This window comes from Fusarium solani (assembly GCF_023522795.1).
Source record: "Fusarium solani strain SB1 chromosome Unknown bctg00000007, whole genome shotgun sequence".
NCBI classification, from domain to species: Eukaryota; Fungi; Ascomycota; class Sordariomycetes; order Hypocreales; family Nectriaceae; genus Fusarium; species Fusarium solani.
The window spans coordinates 3,353,255-3,367,753 of record NW_027072150.1 but is presented as its reverse complement, the minus strand read 5'-3'; the positions used below and the strand labels follow the sequence as shown (position 1 = coordinate 3,367,753).

Sequence of the window (14,499 nt, the reverse complement as noted above, 5' to 3'; positions counted from 1 at the left end):
TAACGAGTCAGTTGCTAACACGAGTGGCTCCTAGAGCTAATGCCGTTATATCCGGGTTAGAGAGCAGTCGTGGCCGAGACGACTCAGACGAGCTTGATTTATCAGATACGCCGCTTGATTACATCGGGCTTGTGCGGCATAATTTTAAACCCAATGAGGAGATGAATACGGATAAAAGTAAGGCCCGTACGCTGTTAGGCGAATACACTACCCAATGAAGCATCAGGCCATGTTTGATACGCTAACACGCGCCGAGGTCGAGGTCAAGGACTAAACCGTCAAAGGGATTTAACTGCCAACGACATTATACCAATGGTTGGCTTTCGCTTGGCGGCCACCGAGCAATTCAACCTGGTTGCCATCACAGACTCTTTCCCTCTCCAGTATGATACATCATATGGCCAGCTGGCCGGCTTTTTACAGCCCTTCCCGGCCGGTTTCGACCCAACCAATATGAGCTATCTCAGGATGAAGGGTGCCTTGGACATTCCAAGGACTCATGTTCAGGAAGCACTGATCAGAGCCTATGTCGAATACGTTCATCCATTTCTTCCAATACTGGATCTCGGCAACCTGTTCACCATACTCGGCGACCAGAGCGGCTCAAACGGACGGATTAGTCTGCTACTTTATCAGGCTATTCTTTCTGCCGGCTCATCATTCGTTGACTGCAAGTGCCTTTATGAAGAAGGCTTCCAATCACGAAGAGAAGCCCGCAAGTTTTTCTTACGGAATACGAAGGTATGCCAGGCCGCTGCAGCAGGAAATGTTGTTCCGGGTATTTGCGTAATTCTACATTTACTAAACTATTTGGAAGATGTTGTATGACTTCGATTATGAGTCAGACAGACTCATCCTCGTTCAGTCCATCTTGTTGATGACATATTGGTATGACCATCCGGACGACCAGCAAGATTCATGGTACTGGATCGGCATTGCCGTCTCTCTAGCTCATACCATTGGTCTCCATTCTTATAGACGATATCTGGGCCTGGCTCCAGCCGAGCAACATCGCTGGAAACGGATATGGTGGGCATGCTACATGCGCGACTGCCTCATCTCACTGGGCACAAAAAAGCCGCGACGGATAGGCGACGAAGATTTTGACATCCCTATGCTTCAGGAGCATGATTTTGAGATCGGCACCGTCTCCTTAGTCGGCAGTAGTCTAACCTATGGTCAGTTCGAAGTTCTACAGAATACGCATTTACAGCGAGACCTCGCTGTTATGTGTATCTTGAAGGCCCGTCTCTGCGTTATCCTGGGTCGAATCCTCGGCACCCAATACACTCTCAGCATAGGGCAGGCAGGGGTTGCTGAGGGAGCCGGGAGAGTGCCATACATGAAGAGACGGTCGGAGATGACAACCATCCTCAACGAGGCTAGCATCGAGCTCGGAGCTTGGACTTACTCTCTCCCTGATAGCTGCCGGTACCGCACTGTGACACATCTGGACATGAGAGGCAGCGGGGCGATCCTCGCTCTACACCGAGCACTCCTGGGCATGTTGTGCTGCACGGTCACTTCGATACTGTATCGGTTTGGGCGAGCATCTTTACTCAGTCAACCACTGCCTGGAACATTGACGGCATTAGTGACATGTCGAACCAGAGTACGCGAGGCTGTCACGCAAACCATCCAGATGGGACGGGAATTGCAACGACATGGCTTAATACGCTTCCTGCCGAGCACGAGCATCACCATCTTTCTGATTACGACGACTCTCTACGTTCTAGAAGGAAACAAATCCGAGGTTGGAGTATACGGAGAGGATGGTTTTGACGGCTTGCAGACATGTAAGGAGATCGTTGAGGAACTTTGTGAGACGCATGTAGCGGGGGAGGCTGGGTCAGAATGGTTTAATTTGATCCTTCGACGGGCGGGATAAATAGATATAGATAGGTTTTAACAAGTTTGAATGGTGCTGGATATCCTGGCCAAAGCCTTGAGAATGAGATTGACGTTGGAGAAGAGAGTTGTTGTCTCTGCCATATACAGAAAGCGGAATCATCTCCAGGGGAGTGTAAGCCATTGTGGCATGTGCGGTCATAAGATCAGGAGCCGAAATGACCTGGCCCCGGAAATGTGCTCAGCAGCCGTTGGTAACTCAGAACGTGCCCCAAAACGGCAGACATACCCTCGGTTGGTCCCCGCAGGGTCTACGGATTCCGTGGGCGCCTGAGCGCTGTCCAGGTACCAAGAAGCGCTGAGATGGTGGCGTCTATGACGCTGCGCACGCTAGAGAAGCCCCTCCTTCATCTCGTCTTACCCTTGTCTGGAGCCCAGCCCGTATTCGCATATGCAGAACAGGTCTTGAGTGCTAAGCCACCCGCTAACACAAGGCGTGTTTTATCATGCACCTGTCGTTTTTGGGCAGCATCAGGGCTTTGACTTTGCCGTATTGGAAACCTCGGAAATACCACATCCCTCCACGGGAGCCGCAGACACCACCGTACCAGCTCGTAACTGTTGAATTGGCGGCAGAGTAGGCAATAAGGGAAGCACCACTAACTAAAGTGGCGCGCCATGCTTTTTGGCTCAGTGGTGACTTTCTGACAGATTTCAACAGCTAGATAAGGTAAAAGAGAGACTGAAATATTATTTAACATAACACCCCTATGGCTGTAATGGTAAAATATGTACCGGAACTACCTACTTCAACCAAGCTTGAAACCTCTAGACTGCAAGGTTTGAAAAACACCTTCTGGATCATACCTAGACGCAACTTGTTTCAGGAAAGACACGCTTTCCTGTCCAAAGCCATGTATGACATCCTGTTCCTCGTTTGCGTAGTTCATATACTTAAAGGGAATAGACTTGCCATGCCGCTCAGTCAGAGTCTCAACTTCGCCACCTAAGTTCCTCAGTATGGCTGCGACTTCCGTATCGTCAGCCTCGTTCTCCCACACGATGGTCATCATAATATTCGTTAGTGGTTCATCGCGCCCCTCGAGCCTATATAGATTGCCGATCTCTTCTAAAGCTGCCTTGTTTCTCATAGCCGGAGTTATATGGTTGACATCCAAGCTCAACTGAAACCGAGCAGCGTGAGGCTTGGTAGCCTGCGCCCAGAGCTCATATATAGATTTGAGCAAGTTAATATCGTACTCCATGGCTACCGTCCAATATGCATTCCGCTTGCCCCGCGTATTAGTCATCTCAGCCATCTCGGACGCAAGAGAGCTGTAATCAGCGAGCCGAAGAGTATTGAAAAGGCTCGGGATGCGGCGCAGTCCATCATAGATAGGAGGGTTATCTATGGGCTTTGGGTAACCCATGAACTGGGCGACAACTGGCTGGTCGTCCTGCCAGGTAAAGTCCAGAATCAAGTGAGCTTTACCATCACGGACTAGCTCACGAGAATAAGAATCGTATTCGTCAAAGACAGCGTCAAAGTGACCTTTGGCAATAATATTGACCCCTCCCCACATGCCTGTATAGGGGTATAGCCTCAATGTAAGGCTGGTGGCTATGCCAAAGTTATGGGCACCGCCTCCGCGGAGAGCCCTGAATAGGTCAGGATGGGAAGACCTATCCGCCGTGACTATGTCGCCATTGGCCAAGACGAGGTCGACAGAGAGCAAGTTGTCAATGCCCCAGCCATGCTGGGCAGATAGATAGGAAATGCCGCCTGCCAGTTTGATGCGTTAGCTGAGTATATTCAGCCTTGTAGGCACAAGCTGTAACAAAACGAACCACCAAATATGAATCCAGGGACACCAACACCAAAATCGCGCCCGCCGACGGCAATAACGCCGTGTTTCTCGAGGGTTTGAAACAATGGACCCCACTGGACGCCAGGGCCAACCCTGAGGGTTTGCTTATCGTCAGAAATTTCGATGTGGTTGAGCTTGGCGAGATCAAATTGAAAGCCGCCGTGACAGCTAGAGCCCTTCCCCGCCGAATGACCGCCGCCTTTGATGGCGAAGGGGCACTTAGCCCGAATCACTTCTCCTAGGGCGGCTTTCACCTGAGCTACATCTGCAGGTTGAAAGAAGCAGAGTGGGGCTCGCTGCTGCTGTCTTGCATCCCAAAACGAACCCTGAGCCTCGGCGAAGGCCAGGGATGATGGTTTAATAACCTCGGCGGGGTAAAGTGCAGCGACGGCATCAGACTATGGGCTTGTTCAGTGTGATAAACATTAACAAGGTGACGGAGCGTCAAACTGACAGCTATCGCTGCAGAGCTCAAGGTGGTGTTTTGTGAGGAATTCGCCATGACAGCCAAGGTCTGTCTGTAGTGGAAGAGAAAGAAGAAACTGGACAGTTGAGCCTCTTGAGGGTTTGTGTAGAATCGGTTTATGAGCCAAACCTTGTAAGACAAGTTTTCTTAAATAGTCATCGACGGATAGGGTCAGCCGGGATTCACTGCACGCGAAGCGGACTTGGCAACCTAGATGTATGACGTTGGCTGGACTGGGCGCTTAGATTGTAGTTGCTGGTCGGTCCTTCGGTGGCCGCGGAAACCCTATCAAATCTTCTTGTTCCTTCCCCCGCGCACTATTTTTAGAGATTGGCGGGTTGGTTCGGGTTCCGTCAAGAACCTACCGGCCTCCGCGGCAGAGCGAGTAGTGGTTCCTGCCCGAACCGGGTACCCCGCCGACTTTAGCGCCGGGCATGCCAGCCGAGCGAGATCCGCGGCTTCAAGTTCAGACTGCCAATGGTTTCACATCAGTTGTCTCCTCAGCACCGAGGTAAAGCCAGTCCAACAAATATTAGGCAGGGAAGAGCAATGCATTAATATCAGCCTGCACCGCTCGGTCTGGGAGACTGTGCTAACCGGAATCATTGCTCAAGACACCCCGGCCCCACCATCCCAGCATTATTCAACGAGCAACCGCGCCTTTCTCGGCCAAACTCTAAAGTCTCAGTAAAGATGCCTACAACCGAGGAGTACGCCCAGTTGAGCTCACGCTACTGTGCGCCAACCCATGACCCGATTCCCATTGTGATCGAGAAGGGGGATGGAGCGCGCTTGTGGGACATTGATGGAAACGAATACATCGACTTTCTTAGCTCTTTCTCGGTCGTAAACCAAGGTCACTCTCACCCACGTATCGTTAACGCCATGATCAGCCAATGCCAGAAGATCGCACTTTGCACAAGCGCCCTGCAAAAGAAACCTACCCCCTCCTGTGCAAGAAGCTATGCGAAGTAAGTCACTGCCGCTATAATCTGTTTAACACTTCATCTGATCTCATAAATAGCTGCTCGGTTATGATATGGCAGCATCAATGAACTCGGGCTCCGAAGGCGTTGATATGGCCATCAAAATTGCTAGGAAGTGGGGCTACAATGTTAAAGGGATCAAGCCAAATCAGGCAAAAATCCTAACTATCACTGGAAACTACCACGGCAAGACTCTGGGACCGGTATCCGGCTCGTCTTTTAGCTTTGTGAAGGATGGTAAGATTTGGCCTTATGGGGAATGGATTTTAACCGCTGAACAACCATAAAACAGGATTTGGCCCCTTACTTCCCAATATCGGTCCAGACGTCGCCGGTTTTGATGTCCGTTTTAGCAATATCGAGGACATTAAGAAGGCGTTCGAGACTAGCGGCAGGGAATTGGCCGCGGTTCTCATTGAGTGCGTGCAGGGGTTTGCAGGCTGCTTGCCGACAGAGCCTGGTTACCTCAAGGCGGTCCAGGATCTCTGTCGAGAACATAACGTGCTTCTTATCGCTGATGAGATTCAGACTAGATTTGGTCGAACGGGAACTCTGATGGCGTATCAACACGACGATATTAAGCCGGACATGGTTGTTGTTGGAAAGGCCTTGACGGGTGGGCTGTACCCGATGAGCATGGTACTGGGTAGTAAGGCCATCATGACACAGATAAATATTGGAGTGTAAGTGACCCCGGCCCGGAAGTGGGCCTAGCTAAACAATCTAGGCATACCTCCACCTTCGCAGCAAATCCTCTTGCCAGCGCTATCGGTATTGCCGCCATTGACGTCGTTGTGTCGGAGGGTCTTGCAGAGAGAGCTCGCCGCCTTGGCGTGGAGCTGAAGAATCGCCTGAACTCGATCAACAGCCCCAACACGAGGGTGAAGGCTACTGGCTATCTCAGGCCACTGCCCCAGTCTCGTCTTCAACAATGACACAACCGGAAAGTCTGCAGCAAAATCATTTGCCGAAAACTACCTACTTCCCTTCTTCCATGAAGACTTGGACCGTCTTGCCAGTATGGTACGGCCGATTTCCGACTTTCCGTCCCCAGGCATCGAGTTCCGCCACGTGCTCGGCATCTCCCAGCAGCCAGGTGGGCTAGCCTTGTGCACTTCTCTGCTACAGACCCATTTTACGGGTGACTGGGCCAAAATCGATGCAGTGGCTTGTTGCGAAGCTGGCGGCTTGGTCTACGCCTCGGCGTTGGCCGCACGGGTCGATGTACCCTTGGCGCTGATTCGCGAAGCTGGCAAGCTCCCTCCGCCCACTATTTCTGTCATCAAGTCACCGTCGCACATTTCGTCTTCAGCACGTAACGATGCAACGAAAAGGATTGAGATGAGCCGGGATCTGATTTCCAGAGGCGCGTCAGTGGTTGTGGTGGACGATGTGCTTGCCACAGGGGAGACGCTTTGTGCAGTGCTTCAGCTACGGCGTAAAACTGGCATTGGTGTTAAGGATATCAGCATCATAGTTGTGGCCGAGTTCCCTATGCACCGAGGTCGGGGGCTCTTACGCCAGTATGGCTTTGGCGGAGTCAAAGTTCAAAGCCTTTTAGTTTTTGGAGGGGCTTAGGCAAGGAGAGTACACGGGAAGTTTGGGCATCTTATGAGAATGTCTTGCGATGTTTGCGATTTAGGTGTCGTGGAAATCTTTTTCAGTGTATAATGATATCCGTTCCCTTGTAGCGGCTGCTTCAGTCTTAGACTTAAATACTTGGCTAAAATTGTCTTTTGAACCTTGCTGCTTGTGTTGGCGTGCAGGGATTGGGGATGGCGGTTGGGCTTTCTTACTCCGGGGAGACTGATATTCTGCTACATAGACGACCTTCGGCCTCGCAGTTAGGGGCTCCTCAACTTCTACAGATATCACACGTCCCACCTATTGGAGGATAATCAGTTTCCTCTGCCCATCTCCTATGATGCTTCCAAACGTGGCGCCTTTTTTCCTTCTCCTCTATTGCTTCATCCCAAGCGCAATCTTCTTTGGGACACATCCTATGTTCTCGCATGTGTTCGCTGCAAGGAATAAGCGGAAGACTAATTAGCAATGCCTGATGATATAAAGGACATGAGGACTCAGGTACAAACACATACATATGGTCGCCCTTGTTGGACGCCTTGTATTTACAGTCTTTCCAGGTACAAGCAAGGTCAGCTTTCGTTCAGCTTCGTCGGGGGAAGGAATAGCTATCAGGGAGTCTTGTGTACTGGAAAGGGATGAACTTGCAGGTTGAGGTTGATTGGAAGATATGTCAGAGTACGTGGATATATTCTCAGAAATCTCAAACTCTGCAGCGTCGCCCTCGCAAAGAACCGGATCCTTAGCACCGTATCGGAACGCCGAATTTCTTGAGCGTAACATTGTATGGCCATATGACTGCGTTGGTGGGAGAAGGGTTGGGATTCTGTAGGTTTACTGGTTCGCCAGGGTGCAGTGTGCGCTCAATGCACCTCCGCTCCGCACGATCCTCTGCACGACTTCACTCCCATGAGAGATTGAAGACGAAGTTGGGTCCCACGCGTGCGTCGATCTTGGGTCAGATTTCTTCTCAAGAGCTTAAACCGAGCGGAGAGAGATCTCATAGCTCCTCAAGAAGTGAAGCATTGGCTGGAAGATTACAGTAGGGTCACAAAATTCGATGACGGCATTAGCGTATACCAGCGTCCAGTAATGATAAGCCAATATGTTTCACCTGAGCGCTAATATAACGTTATCAGACATCTCTACCCGTTGGCTCATGTGGGGCTATCGCCCCAGGCGAGCCAACCTAGCAAGCTAGGTTGGCCACAAAATTGTGATACGGCCACAAAATTGTGATACAGACCCCGCACTTGGTGATGTCCTCATTTACATGCAATTACCACCTATTTTAGCCGTTTTTCACGATACCAACTAGTAAAAAACACCTCTCTTCTGTCCATCTTCATTATGCCGAGTAATGCGAATCTCAAGGCCGCCCGGGAAGTCGTGGCATCACGTGCGCGGTATGCCCGGGGCCTCCATCGCAGCACCTCCACCGGCATAACTCAACCTCTCTCACTTCGTGCCGCCAACGCCCGCCACCCCGGATCCTCCTTTGCCTCTATTCAGAGGATCATGAGAAGGCTAGAGACCGGATCTACGCCTCGTCAAGTCGGCAGATCTCGAGTCCTTACAGACGAAGAGGATAAGGCTATCGTGGCTTTCGTCATATAGATAGAAAGGTCCGGATTTCCCGCTTCCAAAGCTAAGATCAAGGATGCCGCCATAACCCTCCGTTAACGCAGGAATCCTAATGCCGATCCGGTTAATAAGATATAGTATTCTCGCTTCCGTGCTAATCATCCTAAGCTTAAGCAAGCATTTCTCAAGGCAGCAGAACAGTCTCGTGAGTCCTAGGAAGCCGGCGGTCTTCATGACCTTCAATAGTGGTTTAAAAGCCTAACTAAGACTATTCGGAGTCATAAGATCGGCGCCTCTGAGTGCTAGAACACTGACCAGGCTGGTATTAGGATCGGGATCCTCAGGGAAAACATTAAAGTCCTTATCGTACGGACAAAGCGAAGGATAAGAAAGTAGGTTCTCTCTCCTTCTAACCGTAAGACCTATACCCTCATCGGTATAGGCAGCGCTGCGGGTAATACGATGCCGCCGTGGCTTATCTTTAAGATATTTCCGACCTTAGATTAGGCATATATAGAGGCCGATCCTAATATCCGCTTTGCCCAGTCAGACACAGCGTTCTCTAACGGCGAGATAACTCTTAAGTGGATAATACACTTCAACCAGTATTCTTAGGCCAAATCCTCTATAGCACGAAGTCGCGGAGTAACTTTTGAGGAGTGGTTTAGTTGCGATGAGTTCCTCAGAGATCCCATCCATAAGCATGTTCAATATGATATTCCTCCTATCTCTCACGCCCCTGACGCGATAATCTAGCGCCTCATCGTCTTTAACGGGTTTACGGGACATAGAGTCTTCGCCGTTAGAGAATATTATGCGAAATTCTACATTATCACAGCTCCTTTGCCTCCTCATTCTACACACATATTACAGCCGATAGATATTAGAGTCTTTCAGCCGCTAAAGAACGCACATTAGAAGCATCTCGCTAAGTAGCTTCGAAAGGGAAATATCTCCTTCTCTCGCACCGACTTTATCCGCGGCTTTCAGGCGAGTCATAGGTCTCCTTTAATATCGATATAGTTACTAAGTTAAACCGCAAAATAGCAAGTCTTCAAGGAAGGATTTACCACACACAATATTATCTCAGGGTTCAAGAAGTCAGGCATCTATCCACCAAATCCTAAGCCGGCAATAGCATACCTTACCAAAAAGCAGCTTCAGTCGAAGCAGGCTATTAACCTGGCCTTCGCCTCGCTCCTTCCTCATGACTCTCGCTTCCAGACCGCCGCAGATACCGCCAAACACCTCTCAGAGCGCTATAGCGATACCTTCAGCTCTCCAACGCGTGCCGGGCTCCGTCAGATACATAAGGTCATCACAGAGGCCGTAATCCTTGAGTCTATAGTCACTGCTTATGTCGATAACCGCCGGGCTCGAATCGAGAAGAGATACAACGCTAAGAAGAGAGGGAAAAGAGTAAATCTAGTTAGCGATTTCAGTCATAATATCAGTCTACAGGAGATCCGAGAGCAACAGGAGGAGGTTATCGCGGAAACCCGGCAGAAAGAGGAGAAGGCACAGGTCTGGTCCGCTCGCAGCCTCGTCATACAGGAGATAAAGAAGATAAAAGATCTTTGGCGGCAAGATAAAGAGATCATAGTCGACGGCGTAAAAAGGAAGGCATCATAGGCTTAGTAGCTAGAGCACATAGGGAAGGATATTAAGTATTATTCTATGGAGACATAACGCTCGACTATACACTAGATCCTCTCCCAAAAGCCTAATAGTTTCATAATAGATACCCAACTACCGCAAGAAATCAACGAGGCTATTCACAACGCCAGTTTTGCCCCGAAACCCCTCAGCGCGATGGACTAGACCGCTCTCGCAGGAAGTAACGATAGCATCACTTTCCAACTCGATCCGGCTCCTCCTAACGAAGAAGAAGAAGAAGAAGAGGAAGAGGAAGATAACGATGACCTCCCTCTATTTAAACCTCCTCCATATCTGCCCGAGATACCCTCGTCACCGCCGGTTACAGCCTCATCGCCGCGGCTGCCGTCCTTGCCACCTGAACCCCCCTCCACGCCGTGCCCGATACGGCCTCAACACCACATATCAGGAATACAGAGGATCAAGAGCATCATCACGGAAGCAAGAGCCGCACGAGAAGCCAGCCCGGGGGGCTAAAGAGACGGTCTCACAGTCAAATTTGTATGGCGAAGCGTCTAGAAAGGCGGCAGCCTTAGAGGCTTAGGCGCCGGCTTCTATCATAGATATCATCAATATCATCAATATCATCACATCAGGCATCGCCAATTGCTTCAACCCGCTCTTTTTGACCTTCAAAAATCACTCTCGACAGCTTCCAAAACTCAGAGGATGAAAAAAGCAGCTTTTCAGGGGGAAATCAGGGCCCCACAATGTATCACAATTTTGTGGCCAACCTAGCTTGCTAGGTTGGCTCGCCTGGGGCGATAGCCCCACATGAGCCAACGGGTACTTCTTTTACCTTTGACTTTCCCAAAAATCGTCAGTTGAAATACGCACTGGCGCAAGAAAGTGATCAAGTGGATACTTCTTAACTTGAATCTCATTGAGTCATCTTACACGGAAGGGAGCTCTCAACCCATCAGATCACAGGGGTAAAAAATCCCACCTTTTAACTAGCAGATGCACACCTGGAGTCCTTGGAGACCCCCAGCCTCCCGCATGGAAACACACACACACAAGAAGCGGCCGAAATGAGTCCGGCACCTTTCCCTTGTTCACCGTCGACCCTAGTTGTCAGGCCATTTTATATCCTGAATTCACAACCTCTGCGATAAGGAGCATGTCGCAAACCCGATCACTCACTCGCGATGCTCACAAGCGTTTTGTAGCAACTCTGTTGCATCTTATAGATCCTGTCCGAGGTGCATAGTCTTGATATTCACCCTCACGACAATGCGCAAAAGCAACATCTCTAGAAGAAGTTTCTGAACTCCTTTGCTTTAATTTGCTTAAAATCGAGTAGAGACACTGGGACTGTTCTGGCTGTGTGTTTAGAACAGGAGCATCCATCAGGAACTGTTTTGCGTTTGGCTCGCAACTTGGGCGTGCCTCAGAACTAGCTGATCGTCTCCATGATATACTGAACGATCTCACCATGGATTCCCTGAAAGGTACATATGCATCCACTAGGCCAGCTGCATAACTGACCAAACTGTGTCTTCTATTCTTCTAGAATCGTCGGCGAAACAGAAAGAGTCTGTGGTCTTGTATAAGATTGTTGATCTGGCCCAAGTCGAGATTCGCAACATCTTTCAGAGGCTTTATGATACAAAAGTTCAACAGATCATTGGGAAGGTAATCCAAACACCTGAATGAAACTACAGTTGTCTATCGCCTAGCTGATTGCGCTATCTTACCTCCAGGATAAATACTAGTATGAGCTAGATTCTTATGAAGCATACCGTCTTATTCATAGCTATAAGATAAAGGTGAGTCGTAGGTTGATAGGTTGATCATGAGTAATAGAACCCTGGCCGGCTCTTATCCGTGTCGAGGAACAGAGGTCCCGCTGACTTGTGTAGGCTGCTCATTGCTGGACCTAAAATAACAGCCATCCTTGTGAGCTAGGTGATTATACCCCCTCGATCCTGTTATAATGTCGTTCCAGCTGGCAAGACATTCCCAACAAAATTGATGGCGACATAATGTACCTGCAGCTGAAATCAGAGGATAAAATTCAGAAGGCGTGCCCAAATATAAACTTATATGCCATATGAAAACAGCCGTCCCCTTTCTGGAGATTAATGCTACAATTGGGGCATGGCTTGGTGTTGGCCGCCATCCAGTCTTGCGTCTCTTGAAACCGCGGATCCCCATTCTCCCTCAAACTACCGTATTCTTCACATGTCAGACCCTCGTGCCATTTTACTTAGTAATAAAAATACATTTCATAGCCACACTCTCCGCATGCAACGTGGCTGTCAAAGATCAGGTCATGTATCTGGCCACTTGAACAATGCTCGGCCAAACACCACCTAAAAGACGGCATCTGGTTTAGTGCCTCTATCTTTAAGTATTTATTATACCTTTTCATGAATTAGAAGCTTGATTGGCAATGATGCAGTATGGTGATGGGGCTTACTTAAAGAAGGCTTCGTCCCCTGCATAAAGCCGCACTTCTTCGTATTCGAGTCGACGTCTGCATCCTAGAGAAGGGCACGTGAGAAGATAGTATCCACTCCTTCCGTGCTGGTCAAGCTGGGTCTCAATGTGACGTCGTAAGCAGGCTATGCAAAAGTCGGTAGTGTAATTGCAATTCGCTTCCAGCTTCCGAGGGAAAAGTAAGATCTTCCACAGCCAGTCACCGCGGTAGCCGGTGCAGATACTATTCCATTCATTAAAGGAACCACAGCAGAAGTTATGAATAAGTTCGGTGTAAATAGAACACTGGGACGGTGTATTTTGTAGCTGAAGAAGTCGTGTAAAAATTGGGATACGTAATGTTTCCTTAGCGTAATCTATGTCGTATAGCTAAATAAGTTTGAAGTTTGCGTTGAGTGGTGAGCTCTTTTCACGAGCGTGTATATCTGAGAACTGAAGATTAAATGGTGATCGCACCTGATTATTTAATATTAGATGCTGGTGTAGACCTTCCGCTACTTTGCGGGCTTCCAGTGTTGGCTGCAGGTCGATATCGTCAAGGACTGCCATGAGGTGCTGAGCTGTGTCGTATCTATATGATCATATTCAGCTACGGGTTTCTTCATCTATTTAATAAACTCACGTCCTAAGTTTTAGTGCAGGAGATCGATCTCCCGCCAGCCTTAGCATTCGTTGTAAAGAGCCGCGATTGCGTATGACAATCTCGGCAGAGCAGCCGCAGGGATAAGGTATAGATATCATCGATCCGGAAAACGACCACCAGTTCTCCCGCAATGCTTCCGGAGAGAATGAAAGGGATTTTAGACAGCAATCTGAGCAGACAGGGTTGGTGCAGTTGGGCCTTGGGAGATCTCTGGTGAATTCATTGACCAATGTTGTTGATCTGTCGCTCACACGCTGTTCAAACTTGACTTTACGGCATACTGAGCAAGTAGTCAAAGCTATCGTTTCCAGGTTCGTTTCGCTAAACCACTCATCGAATGAGGCGAAGAGTATTTGAGCTTGATTAACGTTTAGTGCCGTGTCGAGTAGACCCTTTGTGTCGGGAACCAGACGGCGATCCATAGTGTCTAGGGATATATGGTTGCCACTTTTATCAGCTAGTTGAGATATTGACTGTGACTTGGAGAGCAATTTGCTGACGATGATACCTCGATGTGTGCTTTTAAACACTGGTAGCCTGGTTTTGGAGATCTGAGTGCGGAGCTCATCTACCTCTTGTGATATTTCTCTCTTCTCGATAAGGATGCTCTGGAGGTCTTGGTTTAATGAACAAAATTTCATCCGCAAGGCTACTGATTCCTCTAGCGTGGTATAGAGCCGGGACTCCAGTGATCTGTTTATGTCTAGAAGATGTCTGATAGTACCGTGCAGACTCTCAATGTGTTGCAATATTCCTTCCAGGTCTTTGACCTTGCTATTTTTCATCAGCTGCCTGTGGTCGCTTGATCTGATGAGAGAACTTTTGTCGTTAAGAGGCTGCGACGCTGGCTCTTTTGTTTGCTCTCGGGGACGATGATTTTTGTCGAGGTAAAGATAGGTTTGTGAGGGAGCCTGTTGCCTAATGCAGCAGTCTGATCGAACTCGTCGTAAAGACGTCATTTCTTAGGTTGGATAAAGATAGCCTAGTGAGAATTGTGTGTCTAGATAAGAAAACAATGGTTGCTGAGGAGGGACTATGAGCGATGAAAGGATTCATATCTATGAGTCTACAATCTTGGGATTTATTATTGCTATTCTAATTTCCCGTAAGCCAAACGTCATTGATAAGATGCATTACCAAACAACAAGCCAATTGCAGCGTTAGATACGATCTTGCTCTGCTCAGCAGTCGGCGGTACGCACTGCCGGCCAATGAGCCTGGAGCTTTGAACATAATGGTCGGCCTCCCGCATTATCAACGCACACTCAACCCTCGAACTAAAAGAGGTCCTCACCTATATCCCCTAAGCATGCCCCGCATTGGGTGACGGATGTATGAACTCAGATGCAAGTGGGCGCGACCAGCCATCAGGAGGCCACAAACGGACGGCCTCCTGCTTATCATTGAAAAGATGGATATGTT

General features: G+C 49.0%; 5 protein-coding genes across 5 annotated transcripts; 3 read left to right on the top strand and 2 right to left on the bottom strand.

Moving 5' to 3' along the window:
• Positions 1–312: 312 nt before the first annotated feature.
• On the top strand, positions 313–1,888 carry MRS44_011999 (uncharacterized protein; the record flags this gene model as incomplete). Its single annotated transcript, XM_065619959.1, has 2 exons — positions 313–741; positions 818–1,888. The coding sequence occupies 2 exons, from the start codon at positions 313–315 to the stop codon at positions 1,886–1,888; spliced, it is 1,500 nt and encodes a 499-aa protein (XP_065476031.1).
• Positions 1,889–2,657: 769 nt separating this feature from the next.
• MRS44_011998 (uncharacterized protein) lies at positions 2,658–4,218 on the bottom strand (the record flags this gene model as incomplete). The annotated part of the gene is made up of 3 exons (XM_065619958.1): positions 2,658–3,631; positions 3,697–4,114; positions 4,171–4,218. 3 exons carry the CDS (start codon positions 4,216–4,218, stop codon positions 2,658–2,660), a joined length of 1,440 nt encoding a protein of 479 aa, XP_065476030.1.
• A 657-nt stretch (positions 4,219–4,875) lies between these two features.
• Positions 4,876–6,746, top strand: MRS44_011997 (uncharacterized protein; the record flags this gene model as incomplete). Its single annotated transcript, XM_065619957.1, has 6 exons — positions 4,876–5,028; positions 5,076–5,153; positions 5,207–5,405; positions 5,461–5,851; positions 5,896–6,049; positions 6,117–6,746. The coding sequence occupies 6 exons, from the start codon at positions 4,876–4,878 to the stop codon at positions 6,744–6,746; spliced, it is 1,605 nt and encodes a 534-aa protein (XP_065476029.1).
• A 1,356-nt stretch (positions 6,747–8,102) lies between these two features.
• Positions 8,103–10,469, top strand: MRS44_011996 (uncharacterized protein; the record flags this gene model as incomplete). The annotated part of the gene is made up of 4 exons (XM_065619956.1): positions 8,103–8,360; positions 8,505–8,541; positions 9,427–9,865; positions 10,175–10,469. The coding sequence occupies 4 exons, from the start codon at positions 8,103–8,105 to the stop codon at positions 10,467–10,469; spliced, it is 1,029 nt and encodes a 342-aa protein (XP_065476028.1).
• Positions 10,470–12,410: 1,941 nt separating this feature from the next.
• MRS44_011995 (uncharacterized protein) lies at positions 12,411–13,499 on the bottom strand (the record flags this gene model as incomplete). The annotated part of the gene is made up of 3 exons (XM_065619955.1): positions 12,411–12,719; positions 12,891–13,005; positions 13,057–13,499. The coding sequence occupies 3 exons, from the start codon at positions 13,497–13,499 to the stop codon at positions 12,411–12,413; spliced, it is 867 nt and encodes a 288-aa protein (XP_065476027.1).
• Between the last annotated feature and the right edge of the window lie 1,000 nt (positions 13,500–14,499).